The sequence below is a fragment of the Mycetomoellerius zeteki genome, unplaced genomic scaffold (genome assembly GCF_001594055.1).
Source record: "Mycetomoellerius zeteki isolate Tzet28-1 unplaced genomic scaffold, Tzet1.0 scaffold471, whole genome shotgun sequence".
Taxonomy (NCBI): Eukaryota; Metazoa; Arthropoda; class Insecta; order Hymenoptera; family Formicidae; genus Mycetomoellerius; species Mycetomoellerius zeteki.
Window position 1 is genome coordinate 895,423 of NW_017257470.1, and position 21,263 is coordinate 916,685.

Consider the following 21,263-nt stretch of genomic DNA (forward strand, 5'->3'; position numbering starts at 1 on the left):
AAAGTGCGGACGCATTCATCGCCGAGAAAAATCAATTTCACACATCTTTATAAACAAAATTATTTTCATTATGGAAATAATTTGATTTTAATCGATGTTATGCAACATTAAATTTTATGAATTCATATTGCCGCTTCGGTTATTTCAAAATGTAATTTAATTTTGACTGTATATATCGTCATGATTTATTAATCGTATCTCTGATGCATAAATTTGTCTGTGAGCAAAAAAGAAAAAGAAATATTTTAATTGAGTTAATTTTTTAAATAAATCTTAATATGAATTTACAAATATATGTTTTGTAAAATAATCGATTTCCGTACTTGCGTTTTTGACGTTCACAAAAGCTGTAAAATTCGTGCCCACCCTATCACTTTTTTCTCTAATTCAATGATAAATTTAAAAGATAAAAAATGAAATTAGTAATGAGTATCCCCGCTTTTCGGATTAATTCATCGACTTCCTATGAAAAACAGAAAATGTGCTATCAACGTGTCGAGCCTAACGCCCGATAAATATATCTATAATAAATAAATACATGTATATATCTATATGTGTATATTTACGCCGCAATTGAGTGTCCCTCGGTCCACTTTAGTTGCCGTTTTATTCGTTAGCGATGCCATTCTTTTCAGTGCTTCGCGTTTGTACGATAGAGATATTCGCCAATCGAAATTCTCACGATCATCACAGAGGGACTTAGGACTTTGTCCTTAGGCCTGATCGTGTCGAAAAGAAGTTCGCGCGTTCTGCTCCTTGATCCTTTCATTTAAAAAAAGCTTCGTCTGTTAGTGTTTTTACTGTTTTTCTTCGATGACTGCAGATTTTGCCTTTCATAAATCTCGTCCTGCTTCTATTGAATTATTTGGCTTTTGGATCATGTTTTGTTATGTGATGTTCGTAGCAAAGTCCTTTGGTATTTAAAATGTTTAGTTTTTATACATGTCACAAAGGACCTTCTCCATCGGTGTGTTGCCGATAGTCCTATGAAAATAGATCAATTCCACTCTTGCAGCCGGAACTGTTCGCAGCAACGGCAACAACAACAACAATCTACCGAAGCGAGCTGGACTATTTGGTTGTTGAGCACGTGCGTGATGTCCGAGCATTAGCTGCGCCTGATCCTGCAAGTTCTCAATCTGGCTCGAATCCTTTAAACCGCGAGTTTCTGTAAATTTGGAAAAATCTGGTTTCTGAGAGTGCGTGTCGCAAGTGTACAAAATTAAATAATCATTTCGGCGCGCTGTTTAAATAACTAAATATGTAGTATTAAATTCATTGAATTATCTAAGCAACCAAGATCCAATTTAATCGTTAAAGGTTTTATTCTTTATTTGTTGTGTAATCATATTTAGGGTCTTAAGCAATTCTTTGAAGTTAAATTAAACTAACTTATATAAATGTGTATATTCGTAACTGCACTCTTATTGAAATCAAGCAGATTAATTTTCGTATAAAAAACGACGCGAAGATGAAGAATACAGTTTATATTAAATGCTGAGAAAAATAAATTAAAAAGTGGAACGTTAAAAATAAACCGCAAAATCAGCGTTGTGCAAAACGAGATAAATTAAAGACAAGAATTACTAACCTGGGCGAAAGAGAACGATGGCCTTCATACAAGCGAATTCCGCAGGATCGACCATGACCGCCTTGTATCTCTGCAGGGTGTCGTGTAAGTGTCTAACATCCGCCGCCACTTGGCTGGGCTTCCCCGTAGTGGTTTGCAGATGCAACCCCGAATGCGGATGCGGGTGAGGCGAGAGGGTCAGAGCAGTAAGCTCAGCGGCGCTAAAGAGAGGCGAAGATTCAAGTGGCAGACACCATTGAACCGCATTTAGTAGGAACAGCTCCGACCAAACTTCTTCCAGTAAAATTACCTACGCAGTAAATACAGTAGATTTGCGGTTTATTTAACAGTGTCATTACATCTGGTTAGAACACTATTATAAATATGTATGAATTTTCCTCCAATGTATCTGATAATTGTTATAAGATTTAAAATAATAATTAAACCTTCGCCCACTATACCGGCATCCTATTCTTTATCTGTCGCATTGATACAAAGATACGTAGATATGTATTTGCTGACCTAACTAATTTTTTATTTCTACTGTTACGATTACTGTTCATGTACATCGTAATAAATCATCAAATAAAATCATGTTAAAATATATAAGGATATATTAAATTAATAATAAATGCATTAGATTATTAATAATAATAGTATTAGAATACAAATAAATTGTTATCGACGAATTTGGTTGGAAAATTGTTACCTGATCTCTGAATGGCAGACCAGCGAAGGAGGGAAGATTCTTCGCCCATTTGACTGCCATGAAGAGCAATCTCGCGCTGGTCTCGTAAACCGTTTCAGCACTTGCTGGTGAGTATAAGGACGGCAGCACCGGTGGAAGCTGGGTGCATCCGCTTCGTTGAGGCGTCAACGGCTCCTCGTTTGTTACATCTATACTGTCCTCGGAAGCGTTTCCTGTTTAGATGCAAAGCTTCTTCTTCATTCAAATATAAAATTTCCATAACTGAAATAACTTGAAATAATAAAAATAACTTGAAATTCACATTAAATACAAAGATTTTTAACAAATAAATATTTTCAAATAAGAATTAAGATCAAACCGTGTAAATGTACAACATACATACGTTTGAGAGCGCAATAATCGGTCAAAGTTAGATGTTATGAATATAATATATATTCTTAATTAAAAAAATTTTAATTATCTTATGATGTGACTGAGCGCCGAAACATTCGGACATTAACCACAATCGATCTGTCACATCTGAGATAATTAAAATTTAAAAAATTAAAAATATATATTATATTCATAATATCTCTCTCTCTAACTTTGACTGATTATTGGCGCTCTCAAACGTATGTAAATAAATATTTTGTTTATACACTGGACAATTAATTTTTGCATCGTAATGTAAGTTTACATAAATAATCTTGAATACGTAAAGTACAATACTTATATTAAAAAATTGAGATTTTTTTCATTTATTTCGTAATACATTTCCATATGTTTCTATTAAAGCACAGATTTAAAAAATACTATCTTTATTGAAATAACTTATGATACAAATGTTAAACTGTCGCTCTCTCTCTCTCTCTCTCTCCCCCTCCTCCCTCTCTCTCTTTTATTGTATTACTTTTAAATGCGATTTAGAATAATTTGTGAATTTTAAATAATTTTTTCATTATTTTGAAATATCTATTAAACATTCTTAAGACGAATAAAACAGACAAAAGGAATATTTATTATACATATTTCTTACTGATTTTTTACTCAGCTCTACTAGTGTTATTTTTTTATTATTATCTTAAAAAATGTGAATAACTTTTTATAAGCGTAACAATTGTATTTAAATGCGAAACTTGCATACCGTCCTCGTTTTCTTGTCGAGGTGGTGTTGTTGCGTTGTTTGCGGAATTTGTCGTCGGTGCGACTGTAGGCAGAGGTAGTGGCGTAGTATATCTCGCCATGGCCAAGGATACAGGCGGTCTGAGAAATGATTCATGATATAAAAGATAACAATATCTGAATAATAAAAAATAATTATGTATTAATAAAATTAATAATTTCTACCATGTTCAATGTCCTGTTATAAATCTGCTAAAATTTAATTTCAATGTATAAGAGCCTAAAGAAATTTGATGTGCAAATATGCATGATTTGTACTTAAAAAATATTTTAATTATATACAATATTATTATAATCTTCCTTGAATACCATACAAGACACGGAGGGAATTTTGTTTCATCTTGTTTGTCTGCTTCAAAAAATTACCAGAATTATATTATTACAATTTTTCAAATGCAAACTCGATCTGGCAATAAGTTAAAAGTATGTATTGTATATATGTATGCAACGATCTCAAGCGACGATATCTTCAGTCTGTTCGTGCGCGTGTTTCGTTTATAGATTCGTCTTGTTCTATGCAGGGATATTTTTCATCGGTTTTAGATAGGTTGGCCAGCAAATAATCATCGTAATCCCCAAGAAAACGATCAAGGAGAAAACGCCATCGATGCTTTCATAATAATATACTTTTTAACGAATCCGATTCTCGCAATTATTTCCATTGCAAATCTGATAGTGCAAATGACGTTTCGAGGTGAGATCCCGGTTGATCCTCAAGCAAAGCAGCAACAGCAAAGGTAAATTTCTTGTTTCTCGACAGAGAAACTGAGTTTTAAATATATTTTGGCATTTAAGCCAAGTATGTGTCTAGAAATATGATTTGTTGCTATATTATATCGATTTACAGCAACGGACGGGGTAGTTCGTAATTCTGGAGGTGAGATTATCGGCACCATTACGACGCTCGAGGGAGAAATTCCGTCGCGACACCGACGGAAGATCGATGCGGTCGGACCGGGTTCGCCACGAAGAATGGCGATTCCGGCCGGCAGAAACTTTGCCAGTTGCTATATGGAATTGTGTAAGCAGCAACGATTACGACCGTTGCCGGTGATATGTGTGACCTTGCCACATAATCTGGACTTTACTACCGATCGTATCAAAATGGACGACTGGAGACCGATCTTGAACTCACTTTCCCTCGATCGCTCGCTCAAATCGATCAGCGTGCATAGCAGGTTGCAAATTGAATTGACTTTAATACTTTTTATATCATCTTTTATTGTTAATGTTCCTTAATTGACCCTTACGTACTGATTTTTCAAATTTGACGGTGTTATTTTAGGTGCTTGTGATTAAAAATTTGCGTATACATTTAAGAGTTATGTTTCTTTTTATATATGCTAAATTTGGTTTAAATTTTTTAAAATTATTTCTTTTTTATCTTAATTTTTTAATCTTTCATTTAAAAATACATTTTAAACTTACAAAAAAATATTTTAAAGATATCAGCAAAGTATAATTTCGTTCTTAAATTTGTCATAATCTCGATATAAAGAATTATATATACTTATGCTATAAAGTTTCTATCAGGTATCAATGTCGCAAACCATTAGAAGAGATTAATTCCGAGGACAAAGCGCGAGCAATGGGTAAAGCTCCGGTGGTTCTCACACGTTATTTGTTGGAGTGGCTGTCACAAAGTATCGGCCAATGTGTAAGGAATTCACCCAATCTCACGCACTTAGAACTCGAAGGTATCCCATTTCCACCGGATTGCATTGCGGTGCTCTGCGTTGGCCTGTCGGGAACACAGACTTTACATCATTTATCTCTTCGACGTTGTTACATCGGGGACAACAGCTGCGAATTGATCTGCCGAACGATAGCGGATATTCGCAGCGTGAGGTCATTGAATCTCAGTTACTGTGATCTCACACCGAGCAGCGGCAGCGCATTAGCATCCGCACTCTCAAGACAGAAATTGGCATTGTACCACGATACCTGGAAACAATCGCTGAGGTATCGCGAGCCCAATTTCGAGACGATGCCTGGGCTACGTCGGCTGACTTTGAACGATAATCCACATCTGGGGAATTGCGCCGTTATGGAAATGATTGAAGCAATACGCGATAGTTTGTGGATGAAAGCGCTGGATCTTCAGCATTGTGGCTTGACGGATCAAATCGGCGCGGATTTACTGAACTTACTTGATCAGAATAGCACGCTGACAGTGCTCGACGTGAGGAAGAACGTGAATCTAAACGACGAGCTCGCGACGGAGGTGATGAGAAGATTAGTGAAGAATGATGTTGAGGGAAAATCGGAATATAAGTGGATGGGATTAACGCCAAAGGATAAGAAAATCGCATCGACCGATACTCGAAGAGGTAGGGAGAACGAGGACACTGCGAAGCTTTTGAGAGCGCGAAGTGTCTTTACTAAATACACAAAGCGACCATGTCAGATAATTCCACCAAGAAGGACAGTTCCAATATCGCTTCTGTCGACAAAAATGAAGATTCGACCTTTACAGCCAGACTTTCGCGATATAACTCAACAACGTGATTCAATTCATTCGCAGATTATCAACAATGTACGAACGATACCCAAGGTTTCTCTTCATTTAGATCTTCAGTCTCGTATCCAGCCCGTAGTGAATCACGTCGATTGCGATGTCGGAGCACAATCGAAACACAAAGATATCGTGCAATGTGCCGACGAGACAAGTTTAAAGAGTTTTGATTCTACTAAGGTAGATGTTGGTATGCAAAGTGTGGACCAGCAGAGTGATTCAGAAGAAATTCAATGTATTCTCAAGCAATTGACGGAAGCTCAAGCAGAACACGATCGTCTTCTGAAAGAGACCAAACGAACCGATCTTTTACTTGTTGAAGAACGAGCACGCCGCGAAGCCGCCGAAGTGAATCTGCGATCGGCACAAGACAATTTGGTCAAACTGGAATGTGCTCTGCAGAAGAAAGAAAACGAGACTAGAGGTTACCTGCTAGTCAGCCAGCAGTCCTTGGATGAGATATGCTTATCTTTTGATCGGCTTCTAGAGCTATTGGAGAACGTTGCCGGCAAATATCCGTACGATGGGACATTGGAATCGCAACAAATCGTAAGCGCAGACATTAAGCGATGCATAACATCCGTCATTAGGCAGACTAAATCAGAGAACCTCAAACGGGGCTACAAGGTGGATATTGAATTGCCGCAATACATCGTGGACGGTGCGCAAAAGTTTGTCAAATCTGAGAGCGACGTAAGATCGATGATGCCGATCCCGGTAACATATCTTGAGAGGAAGATTGGCGAGTGTCCGGAGAATAATGAACTGCACCATCGGTGTCGCGACGTCGATAAGCCGATGTCGTCCGTTGATCGAGCCCGAGCGATCTTCGCAAGTATCATTAGCGGCGAGGCTATTGACTTATGCTAGCCGTGATCGAGCGGCTGAATTCGTCGATTGTACAAAGACAATCTAGTCTACAATACAATATAGTAAAGTCTCTATTTGGAAGTTTCACACATGAGACGTATAATATATACACACACACATATTTTGTACACGTATATTATACATGAATATACTGTGTGCAGAGAGCACACACGTAGAGATGCTGCGTTTTTAACCCTTCTATTACTTAAGGGATACTCCATTTTCGTGCAATTTCTTTGCTATTAGTTTCGATTTGAATATCATAAACTTCTAAGTGAAGTGTCGTAAAAACACGTAAGAGGCTCTTCTTTAGATATTTATTAATAGACGTCTTTACTTTGGTGTGCTATTTGAGAAGTAAATAATTTTTGTTTCCATTTCGTTTCCATACATATACATATTTCCGGGCTCGCAAAATTGGTAACTATGAAAAACATTAAGACTACAATTTACTTTTATACACTAAAAGATCTGTAATTATTTAATCATCTTAATACGTAATTACACGGTGGTGATTTGAAAATCATAAGAAAAAACATTTATGAAGTACATTCATCTCTGTTATATCGTATTCAATCGTCAGGTATTTTTCAGAGCAAAATGAAAGTACCAAATAATGCAACGTGTCAAAAAATTAATTGTTTATTCAAATAGTTAACAAATGATCAAGATAATTACTGGGTTAAGAATATCAGTTAATACTTCTAAATAAACTTTGACGAAATGCGTAATCTACGGTCCGAAAGTGATGCTGTTAATTGGGAAGATCGATTACTCGCATGACGAAAAGCGTGTAATGTTCAAATCCATTTATAGCCACATTTTTTTTAGCTCTTTATTGTACATGGAATAAATATTGCTTATTAAAACTTTGTTTAAGTATTTCTTGCAGTGAGAAAGTAAAATAATTCTTCCTGATTATAATTCACTTAATATCTTGTCATTCTCGGTCTTTTCAATGAAGCAGATATAGTCAGCTCATAGCTGTAACAATAACCTCGAGTCGACATTAATTTATGTGTAATTATAGATTCTGGGGTTATTGACGATTATACGCTTGTCTGCTCCAGTGCAAGTTTCAAAGCTTCATGTTACGCGATCGAATGGTTGATTTTAATAGAAACGATCTCTCTCTTCTCGCATGATTCGTATCAATTGTTCTGTAGAACCAAATGGTCGGAGTGTCGTTTCATAACAATACACAGATTATACATCCAATTACGTAAATTTCAAACCGTAGCATTAACACAAATACGCATCCGATTGTCAAAGATGCTCTATCCCAACTTATTTGATTCTTTGTTTCACAATTTTTTGAAATGTCTCAGTCGACACCAAAAGTAAAACAACACTAAAGTGACACTAAAGACACTAAAAGTAAAATAATATCAGTACTATGTTATTTTTAATTGGCATCGACTGGAATAGTTTGTTGAATCTTAAGTATATGAAAGATGCTTTTGGAATTATTATGTATGCGAGATCAAATTTGAAGAATTAAAATGACAGATTCAATATAACAGCCAAATTGAAAAAAAGTCAAACTATGTTACTTATGTTCTCAAACATAATTAAAATTTTTTATACTTAACAATTTCTCAAATTTTTAATTTCAAATCCGCAGATCAAACTTGAAAATTCATAACAGATCTCATATTGAAGAATTATTTGCTATTTTTTTAAATCTCGCTATTAACATAATCTAAAATTAACAACGAGGATGTGTGGTGAGAAATTTTAAATATATCGCAAATATAATGTTTTCGGCTAAATATAATTTTCCAAAATTTTCAATTATTTTAGCTACCAATTGGATCTGACATTTTCAATTTTTAAATTTTGAGTGCAGATTTGAAATTAATGATCTCAAAAATTATAATGTAAAGATTTTCAGAACATATTTATTATCTTTTTTTCCAGCATAAATTTTAAAAAGTGCTCATTTTAATTCATATTTTGTTTATAGTTTATTATTGATAAAAAATAATTATATATTTATGTTATTCATGTATATATAGATAGAACATGAAAAAAGGTACTAAATGCGTTACATAAACCAATTATGAAATATACGAAAACACGGAAAAATTACAAAAAGATAGGTGCCCCATGCGAGGGCACTGTATATATGTAGCAAAGACTTAATTTCTTAAGCTCGTCAAATTTTTTAAATCAATTGAATCGTACGTCAATCACACAACTATAGAAAAAAAGTAATCTTTTACGTATTTTTTTATATTAAAATATGAAATTTCCTCTTGCAAATTTGTAACAATTAGGTGATTTGATACATATATATAACTTAAATTATTAATCAAAAACTTTTTCTGGATATCACTTTTGACTCTCAATCCTTTAAATTTTTTAATGTTCAGGAATGTAACAAATTAATTTAAGAATAAGCTTATATCATGGAAAGATTGGTCGCTTGTGTAACACGCACGGTATAATAACTCGCCGAGAATGACGCGCTGCGCCGCATCAGGACGCCAATCGTCGCTTTTAACATTCACCCCTTGGCGCTCTATGGATTTTCCATTAGTTCCAACCTGGACAACCGGTTACCTGAAAAACGCTATGCCTCGGGCTGCTAGTCAAAGGTAATTTTTCATGATAGATCACGCTCGGCGTGTCGCTCATAACGGCGAAAGGTAAGCCTGGTGCGCAGCAGAAGATCAAACGTGCCAACAACGTCGTCGGCTCTCGTTGCTCTTGTCGTTGCATCCGTCGACAAGTGACTATCGATCGTTGTCTCCATCACCTACCGTTCTCTAATCGACTGTGTATAAATTGAAATTTCGTACAGCCTTTAAGACGCGATTCGCAAGTATTCTAATATTCAATACCTACTCTTGCCTTTTCGAAATAATTGCATTTCAAGAGCTTCAGGTACATTCTTAAGATAACATCGCTACCGATTTGTGTGATGTCTTAGTTACTGTTAACGGCGATACTTTTTGGTGACATTTTATTCAATCTCGTTTATTTCAGCCTTTGTTTCTTTCCGCTTTTTTTTAAATCATTGATTTCTAATGTTTAATGATTTATTTTTAAAAATGTAACGACACAGCAATAAGATTAGATTAAGAGATAAATTAGAGTAACTAAGAATTAACAAAAGAAACACAAATAATTACTTACCCAAAGACACCTACGGCGACGGCAGCTTCGCGTAAGGCTCGTTCTTGATCCATCTCTACGAGAGCTTCCGGTCTGATAGTGGCAGTATTCCTTGGTTGACGTTCATTCTGAACAGCTACAATTTGTTATTTTTTCATGTTTATCAATATAATATATGTATATACATATACATAAACACAAATATAAAAATATATACACATATGTAACATGTATACACAGTACGTATATGTATGTATGTACACGGGATATTTTCATTTTAATTATTTATTTTAAACTTTTGCAAAAATATTTAAAATATTTAAATGATATATTGGCTGCGTTTGTGGAGCGCGCTGTCAGCGCTGCGGCATTATTATACTTTTAGATCTGTTTTTTTATGCATATAATACACTAATTCATATATAAGTGAAGTGAAACAAATGTAGGATCCCTACGGGTTATTATGACAGAAAATACAACGTTAAACTTAAATCTTCCGTAACTTTGTAACTATTTAATTCATTTGAAAATTTCTTTTTTGAAATGTTATATGTATAAATCTCATATTTTAAATATATGCAAAATAATCAGGTAATACATTCAATTTTAATCAAATATGAAAAAAGTTGTTAACTTATATTCTTTGTCATGATTACCTTATAATACAGGGTCATTTGTGATAATATAAGGGAAAATTGTAATATTGAACAAATAAAGCTATATTACGAATAATAGTATCAGTGTTCTATTAAAAAATGATAAATAAACATTTCAAAGTGTTCGAAAATATCAATTTTCTTTAAAATAATATTATTTGTCGAATGCTATTACATAAGAAAAGAACTACCGTTATGTTGTGCAATATTTAGTACAATTGTTTTGCGATTTAGCATAATTGTGAAAGCGATAACTATATTTTCTATACATGTACATATATCAACCATTACATAATAATAGGGATGAGATAGTAAATAAAACCAGCGTGGTATTTGCAAAACTGGTATTTCGTTAAAAATCGAATCGTTTTTCCGATTGATTGCTAACGAAACATATCGTAACATAGCGCGGTGAAATTTTTACGATAGATATTCATCACGTCGCATTTTTTCAATTTTTTCTTTTTTGTTCATTTTCGGAAAAACTGGCAACCTCGAACGAAAACATATTGTAAACGGCGATACGTTCGACGAACAATAAGAGCATTGTGCCGCTCTTCAAATTCGTGAATGATTGAAACATTATTGAAATATTAGTTGAACGGATTCACGGGAATGGGGAACGACGGGGGTTTGCGGTTGTCTGCCGCCCTCTCGTCAAACTCACGTAATGCCATGTTATATCACGCTGGCGGTCTGCATCTGACACGCGTGAATCCAACAAGGCACGCAGCAAACTAGCAACGCTTATTGTTTGTAATATGTAACGCAGTACGACCACCTAAAAGTTTTATTTACCAATCATCCATGAGAGAACGAAAATATATTCTGATAATGATGATGATAATAATTTCTACTGCAGATGAGTATAATTGATAAATAATAAATATATAAGTTTTTCAAAATTGAGATATCAGTATCAATACATTTTTCAAAGGCAATGGTTCGAAAGAGAGAGAGAGAGGGGGGGGGAGAGAGAGAAAGAGATTCTATGATAACGAATTTCATAGATACGCGATATAATTTTCGCAATTCCTTCGTATTTTTTATATAACGTATAAAAACATCTACTGGTTTTTCATTTTGATTAAAGGAAATCTAAAGCATTCTTTATCAAAAAAAGTATCACTCTATATGAAAAAAAGTATCACTTGGGATAGTCGTGATATCTTGTACGTGTTTCTTTTTTCTAAAATATTCCGTAAATAACTTGCAGAAATAAACGATTGGGATCGCCAGGGTTAATGCGAAAGCGCCGTCGTTTTTATTCACGTTAGCCAATCAAGCGCATTTGCAAGCTCATTCTCGTGAGGTTCGCCGCAGCGAAGTGTTCTCTCGTTGCCGCCGTAAACATTGCGGTCGTTAGCGACAGTCGCGTGGCCTTCGACGAATCTCGAAGGGTTAATTGGAGGAAATAAACGTATGCAACGTGCAGCCGACCATCTATTGCGCACGCGGAGACTCGTTCGCACCCTTCGGCGCTTCCCGTTCGCGACTTCGCCGATGGAGATAACCAGAAAGGACTAAGGACGAGCGGGACAACGTCGGGCAAAGGGTGCTCTCCTGCGGTGCGGCGACAATGCAAATGAGAGAAATAATCTGCACGAGGGCGTTCGCGCGTTCTAGTTTGAGAATCCGCAAAAAAGATTACGGGGGATGACAATAAAACTATACTTGTAGATATGAGTAATAATATTACGTTTTTAATGATTGTTACTTAGTTTTAGTTAATAATCAACTTTCATAATCCATATGTGATCTAATTACTAATATCGAACTACAGAAAAATAATATTGTTTTTTAATCGTTTTACGTTATATGTATTGTATATATATGTATATATATTATATATGTATATATATTATATATATATATATATGAGATTTCATATACTGTAACGCATTATTTTCTTATTAATTTATCTATTATATAATATTTACACAATAGTTAATGAAAACAAATTTAAAAAATCGATAGTATTTTTTAAAAGATATTCTTAGAGAAGATAGAATTGTGAAGAGAATTTATTATCCGCGTTAAGAATGAAAATAATAAAAATAATGATGAAGAATTCTATACATAGTAGTGACCAAAGGGATTGTCAATTAAAAAAGCGAAGAAGTTGAGAAAAGGGGTGGTCAGAAAGCAGGACGGCCTCTCGCAGCGAAGTGAATGCAAATTAAATGGAAACAGAGCGTACGGGGCGTTTATCTTTTCTGGTGTGAAACATGTCGCGAGGATAGTGAGAGCGGCAAGGATAGAGAGAGAGAGAGAGAGAGAGAGAGAGAGAGAAGAAACGGAGGTCTGACGAAACAAGAGGACCCCATTAAGCCGCTCAGCAGGTTGCACGCCGGAGGTAAAGCGAGCCGACACGCTTTTTATTATTACGAAATTACTGCGCGCTCGTTGCCGAGCCGCTGCTAAAAGGGAACCCGGGAAAAATTGCGCCAGGCTCGCCGACAATAAGTGCCCTAATCGCGCGACCATTAAAGTACGGCGGACGCCACGAGTCTCCTTTTTGGTGCTTGTGACACAAGAGTGTCTTTCACCCGCACTAATATGGCTTGTCGTAATTATTCCGCTCACCTTCCCCACGTAAATCTGAAGAGCCAATGGGTAGATCTGTGACAATTGTAAGAATTTCATTATTAAGCACTTTCACGATTTCACAGTTTCTGATGTATTATACTTGGGTATCTCATTGAGTTCTATTGATTTAATACATTTGTGTGTTTATCTTGTTGTTTTTAATTGTCTTATAAGTCATTTTTAGATTCAAAGTATTGAATGCTTTATCACTTGTCGCATTTTCTGATATTTATTGTTAGGAATATTATAGACAAAGTTCAAATTTCTTTTGCCCTCTCTCTTTTTTTAAGAAGACATTGTTCAAAAAGAAAGAATTGATCAATCAACAGATCAGAATGATACATTATTAGTATCGTCTTGCGTCGATCGCCCTTGCAAAGATATTGGGATCTCATTGCGAGTTCTCGAGACATTGTCACCGAATAGGAGTTATGGATCCGCCGGATTATCCATTTTCGTGGATAATACCGGAATCAATCAGCAGTAGGAAAGTGGAATTCGGCGGACCCTTTATGTTCGCGACATAAATAACTGGATAAAGGCGGGGTAAGCTTGTACAAGCGGAAGTCTGGCTGCGCCGAACATCTTCCGATTCAATTTCTAATGCCTCCCGGCGAGACACGGGCGCGCACCTGTCTCATCGTCTTTCTCTTATTCTTCCCTTCCTGCATTCTCGTTTCGGCCTTCAACGTCGTCCCGTTGATAACTTTCTTATTGCCGAACTTGATGTCGCAAAGGGAGATCTTTTCGATTGAATTTGATCGCGTCGCAGCAACACGTCGATTTTTATCCGGGAAATCGCATACGTCTATTTGAAATTTATCGTACGGCAAGAAACTTTATTCTTAATAACATTCGCGCGCGCGAATGTATATACAACGCTATATTTATAGATTTATTTGATTCTCTACACCTACTTCTTTCTTTCTCCCATTATTATAATTGTTTTTGAACATTATTTTAAATTTTGAGTTTCTTGCTTAAATTAATTGAAAAGACATATGTTGTCACTCACCATCTTTATTCATTCCCATTTGCATACATTTTTTCAAACGACAAGCCTGACATTGATTTCGATGCGCTTTGTCCACAACGCATCTTCCGGTACCAGCTTGACATCTGCATAAAAAATATATAACATTTGTTTAATTTATTGTAATATATTATATGTGCTAATAGATTCCTGCTACAAAAATTTTTAACATATGTATAAATTTGGGAAAAAAGTTCTATATATAATCATATTTAAATATATATATAAGATACTATATATAAATATATATGAAATATGCCCGTATATAATTAGATGACATAATAATTTACACAATTATATGTAATTATACATATACAGGATGTTCCATTTTAAAAGGAAAATCCGGTGCTAGTCTGTAGGAACCGGCGCCGCGGCGCGGCACGGCGTGGTGTTTACTGATCGTGAGTTTAATAAAAGCATTAAAGTAGAAATATTAAAAAACTAATTCAAAGTAATTTATACTTTACTTTGGTACATGTTGACATAAAATGTTAAATGTTTCGTGAACTATTGATTCTTTATAATAGTTCTTTATTAATTTTATACATAGAATAATAAGATAAATTAATTGGTATAAAGAAAACACATAGTTGCTCATTTAAAAAAGTATCCATTTTGCCTACTCATATTTTTTTAAAGCAACTATATGTTTTCTTTACACCAATTGGTTTATCTCATTATTCTGTTCATAAATGTATTAAGTACGATTATAAAAAAATTAACAGTTTACGAGACATTTAACATTTTATGTCAACATGTGGCAGAATAAAGTATAAGGTATATAATATCTTGTAAATTATTGATTTTTTATATTCTATTTTAATACTTTTATACATATGCAAAATAATTAGAGGAATCATATTGTGTAAAAGAATCGTATAATTCCGTTAAAAAAAATAGAGGTTACATTCATATCTTTTTTGCACCTCCACTTAGAAGAAAAACGATATGACCAAAATACTTCTGCCTCGAAACCGCGTTTTACCTTTATCTGAAATTTATTTTTTTCTAAAACTTTGTGATTCCCAGAAATTGGCTGTTTTAACTAAAATGAGATGCCATACATGAATATTGAAAATTAAAATTATTATTAATCTAGTTTTATTGTTAAAATAAGTTTTATTGTTAATAATTTTATTAATTATAATTTTAAGATTCTCACATTAACATTAGATTATTATTCTTATAATAATCTAATATTAATGTGAGATAATATTCTTATAAAGATGTTTATCAGCATAAAAAGTTCTTGGACTGCTTAATAATTTAGTATGCGATATTATTACTTTAATATGGTTCATGATCGCGTTTCAAAATCCATCAAAATCTTTTTCACTGAAAAAGATTTTGATGCGCAGTTTGCAGAATCAGATGTGTAATATAAATTCACATAGAAATATTTAAGTACTGAGATCTGCTTTAACCCAAGAATAGGATTTCTCTTATAATTGGATTTATTCTCATCGGTCTGCTTCAAATCATAAACACATTTACAAAAAAAAATCGGTATTTTGTTACTACTTATTGGTTATTGCAATGAATATTATCGAAACCTTGATGATTGAATAATGAAGATGTCCACACGGAATACGGGATATCCGGGAAAAGGATTTTGGTGCTCGGTTTGCAGAATCGGATGTGTATATCAGAGCTGTCCAGGGTCTGTACTCTGTAACTCGTTATGCTCGTTATATGTTCATAACGATTGCATAACGAGTTACAGAATACAGGAGTAGGACCGGGTACTTTTGGCTTGAAATTGAAATGAGTCGGTATTCATGCTTATTACCATTTCTACTCCTCACTTCATCCCTTCTCAGGAACGATACTAGTCTAAAATCGTTAAAAGTTTGTGTCATTCATCATGTTTAAAAATATTTTGTTACTAATATTATAAGATACTATTGTAATTTTATAGTGTAATTATAGTGTAATTTTATATGTATATTTCAAATATACATATAAATTTAGAAGGTTGGCAAACGTTACTTTTCAGTTAGTTTTCAGTTGTTACTTTTTACAGTAAACAATTTGATGACAATGTTGCAATTTTTTATGACGGTAACACTAACTAATTAAACGCTAAGGCTGTACTAAGGTTAGAAAAGTCACTTTGAAAAGTAATTTGTCACTATTACGTGTTACACTGAAAAAGTTATAAGTATAACGAGTAACGCGTAACGTTACTCGTTACTAAGAAGTAACGCGTTATAAATTAGGAGTTATATTTTTCAGTAACAAATGACTTTTTCAATCCATTACAAGTAACGATTGACTTTTCTAACTCTGATGTTACCATTACCATCATAAAAAATTCACAATGTCATTACCAAATCGTTATTATAATAAAATAACGATCAACAAAGTAACAGCGTTACAAGTATATATAACGCGTTTCTTGCCAACCTTGCTGTAACATGTATACATTACTAAAACTTGGCACTATGTGACGACATCAACGCATTCCCAAAAACAAAATGAACCAGAGATTCGACGCTGACTGTAAAAGATTCGATATTTTTATGTTATAATATAATGTCTAATCATTAATTTGAATCCTTTAAAAAATTTCTCACACATCGAATCCGTCAGCTAATTTTCAAGGATAGCAAAAAAAAAACACGTTTTTTAAGCATTCCAATTTCACTTTTCCCAAAAGCCTGACGTGATAGAAGTTTCACTTACAGTTTTGGATTTAGAGTATCAAAAATTATAGGAAACTACATTTTTTCCAAACAGCATAAGAAAATCAAATTTCACAACCTATGTTATGATTTTAGTTCGATTGTGTTACATTACCGAAAAAAAAATTAGCGCGCAGTCATCTAAGATAAAAATTATTTAAATACATAATGACGTATATTATTCCAACATCTAACTTTGACCGCAACTGGAGTTTTTCGTACTTAGTTGATTTATTCATATAAAAATCCTGTGTTTCTATCTTAACATTGTACTAAACAATTATACGTATTCATATATGATTACATATACGCATAGGTTATTTCTTCCCAGAAATTTATCTTAATAAAATTGAAATTTAAAATCTTTTATCTCGCAGATAGTTAAGAAAAAAAAGGATCATGATGTTAGGGATTTAACCTGGATTGCGTAAAGATTTTTCGGTTTTAAATCACAGAGATTTCATGCTGTGTATAACAAGGGAAGGAAAATAGGACTCCTTTAAGGTTTGATAACGAAATGGCAGGGACTGTCGCTGAATTGGACGAGATTAAGAGGGATAAGAAGAAGGTACGTGACCCCGGACAGTCGCCTCTTTACGTTAGTCAGCTCGGAGGGATAACTGAGTTATCTCAACAATGAAAGTAATCGAATTTAGCACCACGTCCCGAAGAGTGCGCACCCCGGATTTCCGACAAGTGCGCCCGAATTTCTTCAACTTTCCGCGAGGGACAAAAGCTACGGAGTTACGACGATTGTTGATGAAACGTTGTCGTCAAGGATTGAATGATCCTGCGAAGGATGACAGATTTATTAGAATTCGACGCCATGCAAGCTTAGAATCATTTTTATCAGCAAAAACACGAATTTAAACGAGGGAAGAAGAATTTTACGAATTCATCAAATATAAAATATTCCATATAATTATTTTTCAAGATTAGTAATAAGTAGTATAAAGTAACATAACTCTGTACTTTTCGGGACAGATTAAATAAAAAATTATTAATTTTCATTTTTATGTTCTTTAGTAGTAATAAACTTCTTTGCATTAATTATTTATAATCTTTTTCAATGTATTATACAGTCCCCGTATAAATAACTCTTTTTATCTCACAAACTAACAGAGATAGACTTGATAAATATGGTCTCAAATTAAACGACTTTAAACTTTATTGTAAGCACAAAATGACCACTGAAAAAATTATTTATGTTATAGAATGGAGAGATTTATAACAATTTTTACACGATAAAGTAAATACTTGATATAATAAAGTTGTATAGTATCTGTTTTAACGAATACAACAATGTGTGATAACAAAACTATATTTTACAAATTATATAAGATATTTTGGGTTAAAATTTTGAGGGCGATTACTATCTTTCAGTTTCAACCCTGATGATAACAAATGTTATATCCCTGAGGATAACATTTGTTCGCGTCGCATACTCCAATATGCTCCAAAAGCTCCTGTCATAGCTCCTACTTTCTTCAATGCACTCGTTGAAGTGAGCTATGATAAGAATATGTTGGATCGAGTTGAAGGATGCGACGCGAACAAATCTCATGTTATCATGGCAATCATAATGCGAGAGTCAGAAGTTGGCCACACCGCAGGGTCGAAAAAAGGTAGTAGTTGCCCGCAAAACTTTAAATCAAAATAACTTATATAATTTATAAAATAATTTTGTATATCATATATCATTATAACGAACGCTATAACTTTTATTATATCGAAATATTTATTTATTGTACAAAAATTATGCATATCTCTCCGTTCTCTAATATAAATAATTTTTCAATGACCACTGTACTTACAATAAAATTTAATTAAAACCGATTCATTTGAGAACATATTTATTAAGTCTATCTCTGTTACAAGATAAAAAGGTGGCCATTTATACGAGGACATCCTGTATAGTCGTTTAATCGTCGTTTATCTCCTCTTAGTATTCATAACAGCATGTTACATCAGGAAGATAGTTTAATGGAGGCTTATTAGTTAAAGGGTTATAACGAGTCTGTCGCTTTACTGACGGTATTAGCAATAAACAATGCATATCCAGCGCATCCACGACGTGCATCCGACAACACGAAACAGGACGATCGACGGGCGTGATAACCGGCAGCACATGCTTCCGGTAATTCAATGAGGCGAACAATGCCAGCTGCTCGTAGAACAGAGAAATGCGTAAATAAATGTATGATGTGCTTCTGAAGGATGAATACAGGAGAGGGGTCCTCGCAAGAGGGTACTAGTCTCGTGCCCTGCGGATCCACTGGGGTGTGAACGCAAATCAATTTGCACGGTGAACCCCCCGCTGACGTGACGGCACCACGCTAAGAGACCGGTTCTGTTGGCGGACCCTTCGCGTTACACCGCCTCAGGACAAGATAGCGTTCGATTTCTTGTGACTGACGTTTGTTAAAATCGTGCTAACAGTGATTTAGCGATAACCGCTGGTAGAAAGCTTCATTAATTCTCTCGTACGCGGCGAGTATATACTTTACGGAAAGGACAAGCATAACAAGTGCGATTAAGCCGATGCCTGACAAATAATATGTCGTTATACGCTATTGTTAAAAAATTCGTAAAATGCAAAAGATATGAACTATGAATGCATTTAAAGTTGATCTTTCATGTAAATTGAACCTATATTAAAATTATGATAGATAAAAAAATTTTTTGTTGCTTGTTTTTTATTTTAAACAAAAACAATGTTTTTTGTCAAATTAAGAAAGAGAAATCCTATTTTGGTTAAAGTAAATCTTAGTGCTTAAATATATCGATATGAATTTACATACATATTCAGTTCTGCAAATAGCGCGCCGAAATCATTTTTAGTCTTGAAACGCAATTATGAACAGAACATATAATACACAATAGTATAAACAGAATAGTAATACATATTAACTAAGTAATACATATTGTTAAGCAATTTAATAATTCTTGTTAATGAGCATTGCAATCTTTAAAAATACTAATAATTTGATGTTAATAAGACTCTTAAAAACTGCAAATAATTTTATTGCGAAAAATATTACCTCAGTCGTAATTCCCACCGGATTTCCTGTATTCCGTGCAGGCATCCTCCCAATTCGATCACCGAGGCTTCAGTAATATTCTTCGCAATAAGTTATTGAAGAATCTTACCGAAGCCTCGATGATCGAATTGGGAGGACGCTTGCACGATAGATCCGGGTTGGATTCTCGACTAAGATAATATTTTTCTAAAAAATTATTCGTAGCTTTAAGGCCCTATTGCACCATTGTCTTTTTGACTTTCAGCAAGACATAAAACTCTGTCTGTCTCATTTTAAAGCCGAAAAAAAGAATTTTAAGCCTTGCTTAAAGTCAAAGTAACGTTGATACAATCAGGCCTTAGATCTTATTATTTATTAATATCAAATTATTAATATCCTCATTAAAATAATATGCATATTAGCATAAAGAATTATTAAATTGGCTCGCCAATTTAATGTGTGATGTTATTATTCTAATTCTGTTCTTGATTGCGCTTCGAGATTGTAAAAGATTTCAATGCACGGTTTGCAGAATATGTATATATAAATTTATATCGCGAACCGCAAAATATTTATAAGCTATTAAGATCCGCTCTGACTGAAAATAGAATTTTTTTTCTTAATTTGATTTATTCTCATAAATTTCATCTTGAATTATAACATTTTCTGTTTTATTTGTGTTTTATAACTAACAAAAAGGACAATAAGCAAAAAAACATTTGATAGCTTTGATCTGTATGAATATCTGAATTTTTTGCTAGCGTTAAATTAAAACTTGAAGATACTAGAAACTAAATAAGTGACGTGAGAAAAAATTTTAAAAGTTTTCTCATAATATATCTTTTTTTCTTGGTTGTGATCCTTCCACTTTAGGTCAAATTTTTTTTATTGTTTGTGTTTACGTAAAAAAAGGGTACGCAATGTTTAATTCTGTCCCTTTTACCTCATATGATAAAGTAAAGGAACAAATAATTATTTTGTTTGTAATTCACTGAACTCTTCAACAAGATCAAAATGAGGCACTAAAATGCGTTTCTGAAACGCATTTTTTATTAGTATTTATATTCTATAAACATGACTATCTTGTAATATATAACAATAATAAATAAAAGTAGCCACGAACGAGCAGTAATTATTTATTAGCTTTATTAGAAAAGAGAGAGTAAATATATCATTTAAATTATGCTTCGTTCGTGATATTCAAAAGGAATTTCACTCATTTTATACATAGATTTGGATCCATCGCGTACAGAGAGAATAGCACGTCAAATTATAGAGTACAAAAAGTAAATTAAAGCTGCACAAGTACCAATTGCTACAACAGCTGCATCAGTGT

The 21,263-nt window shown here is 33.9% G+C and overlaps 2 protein-coding genes across 2 annotated transcripts in view; one reads left to right on the forward strand and one right to left on the reverse strand.

The window, feature by feature from the left end:
* Positions 1 to 204: 204 nt before the first annotated feature.
* Positions 205 to 21,263, reverse strand: part of LOC108727176 (photoreceptor-specific nuclear receptor) — a 34,961-nt gene continuing 13,902 nt past the window's right edge. Inside the window, 6 exon segments of the mRNA XM_018455167.1 lie at positions 205 to 1,168; positions 1,592 to 1,880; positions 2,280 to 2,491; positions 3,403 to 3,521; positions 9,967 to 10,081; positions 14,206 to 14,309. Of these exon segments, the coding sequence (XP_018310669.1) occupies positions 930 to 1,168; positions 1,592 to 1,880; positions 2,280 to 2,491; positions 3,403 to 3,521; positions 9,967 to 10,081; positions 14,206 to 14,309 (1,078 nt within the window). The 3' untranslated portion in view covers positions 205 to 929.
* LOC108727175 (protein Cep78 homolog) lies at positions 3,899 to 7,176 on the forward strand. Its single transcript, XM_018455166.1, has 3 exons — positions 3,899 to 4,177; positions 4,288 to 4,618; positions 4,974 to 7,176. Exons 2-3 carry the CDS (start codon positions 4,413 to 4,415, stop codon positions 6,823 to 6,825), a joined length of 2,058 nt encoding a protein of 685 aa, XP_018310668.1. The 5' UTR covers positions 3,899 to 4,177; positions 4,288 to 4,412; the 3' UTR covers positions 6,826 to 7,176.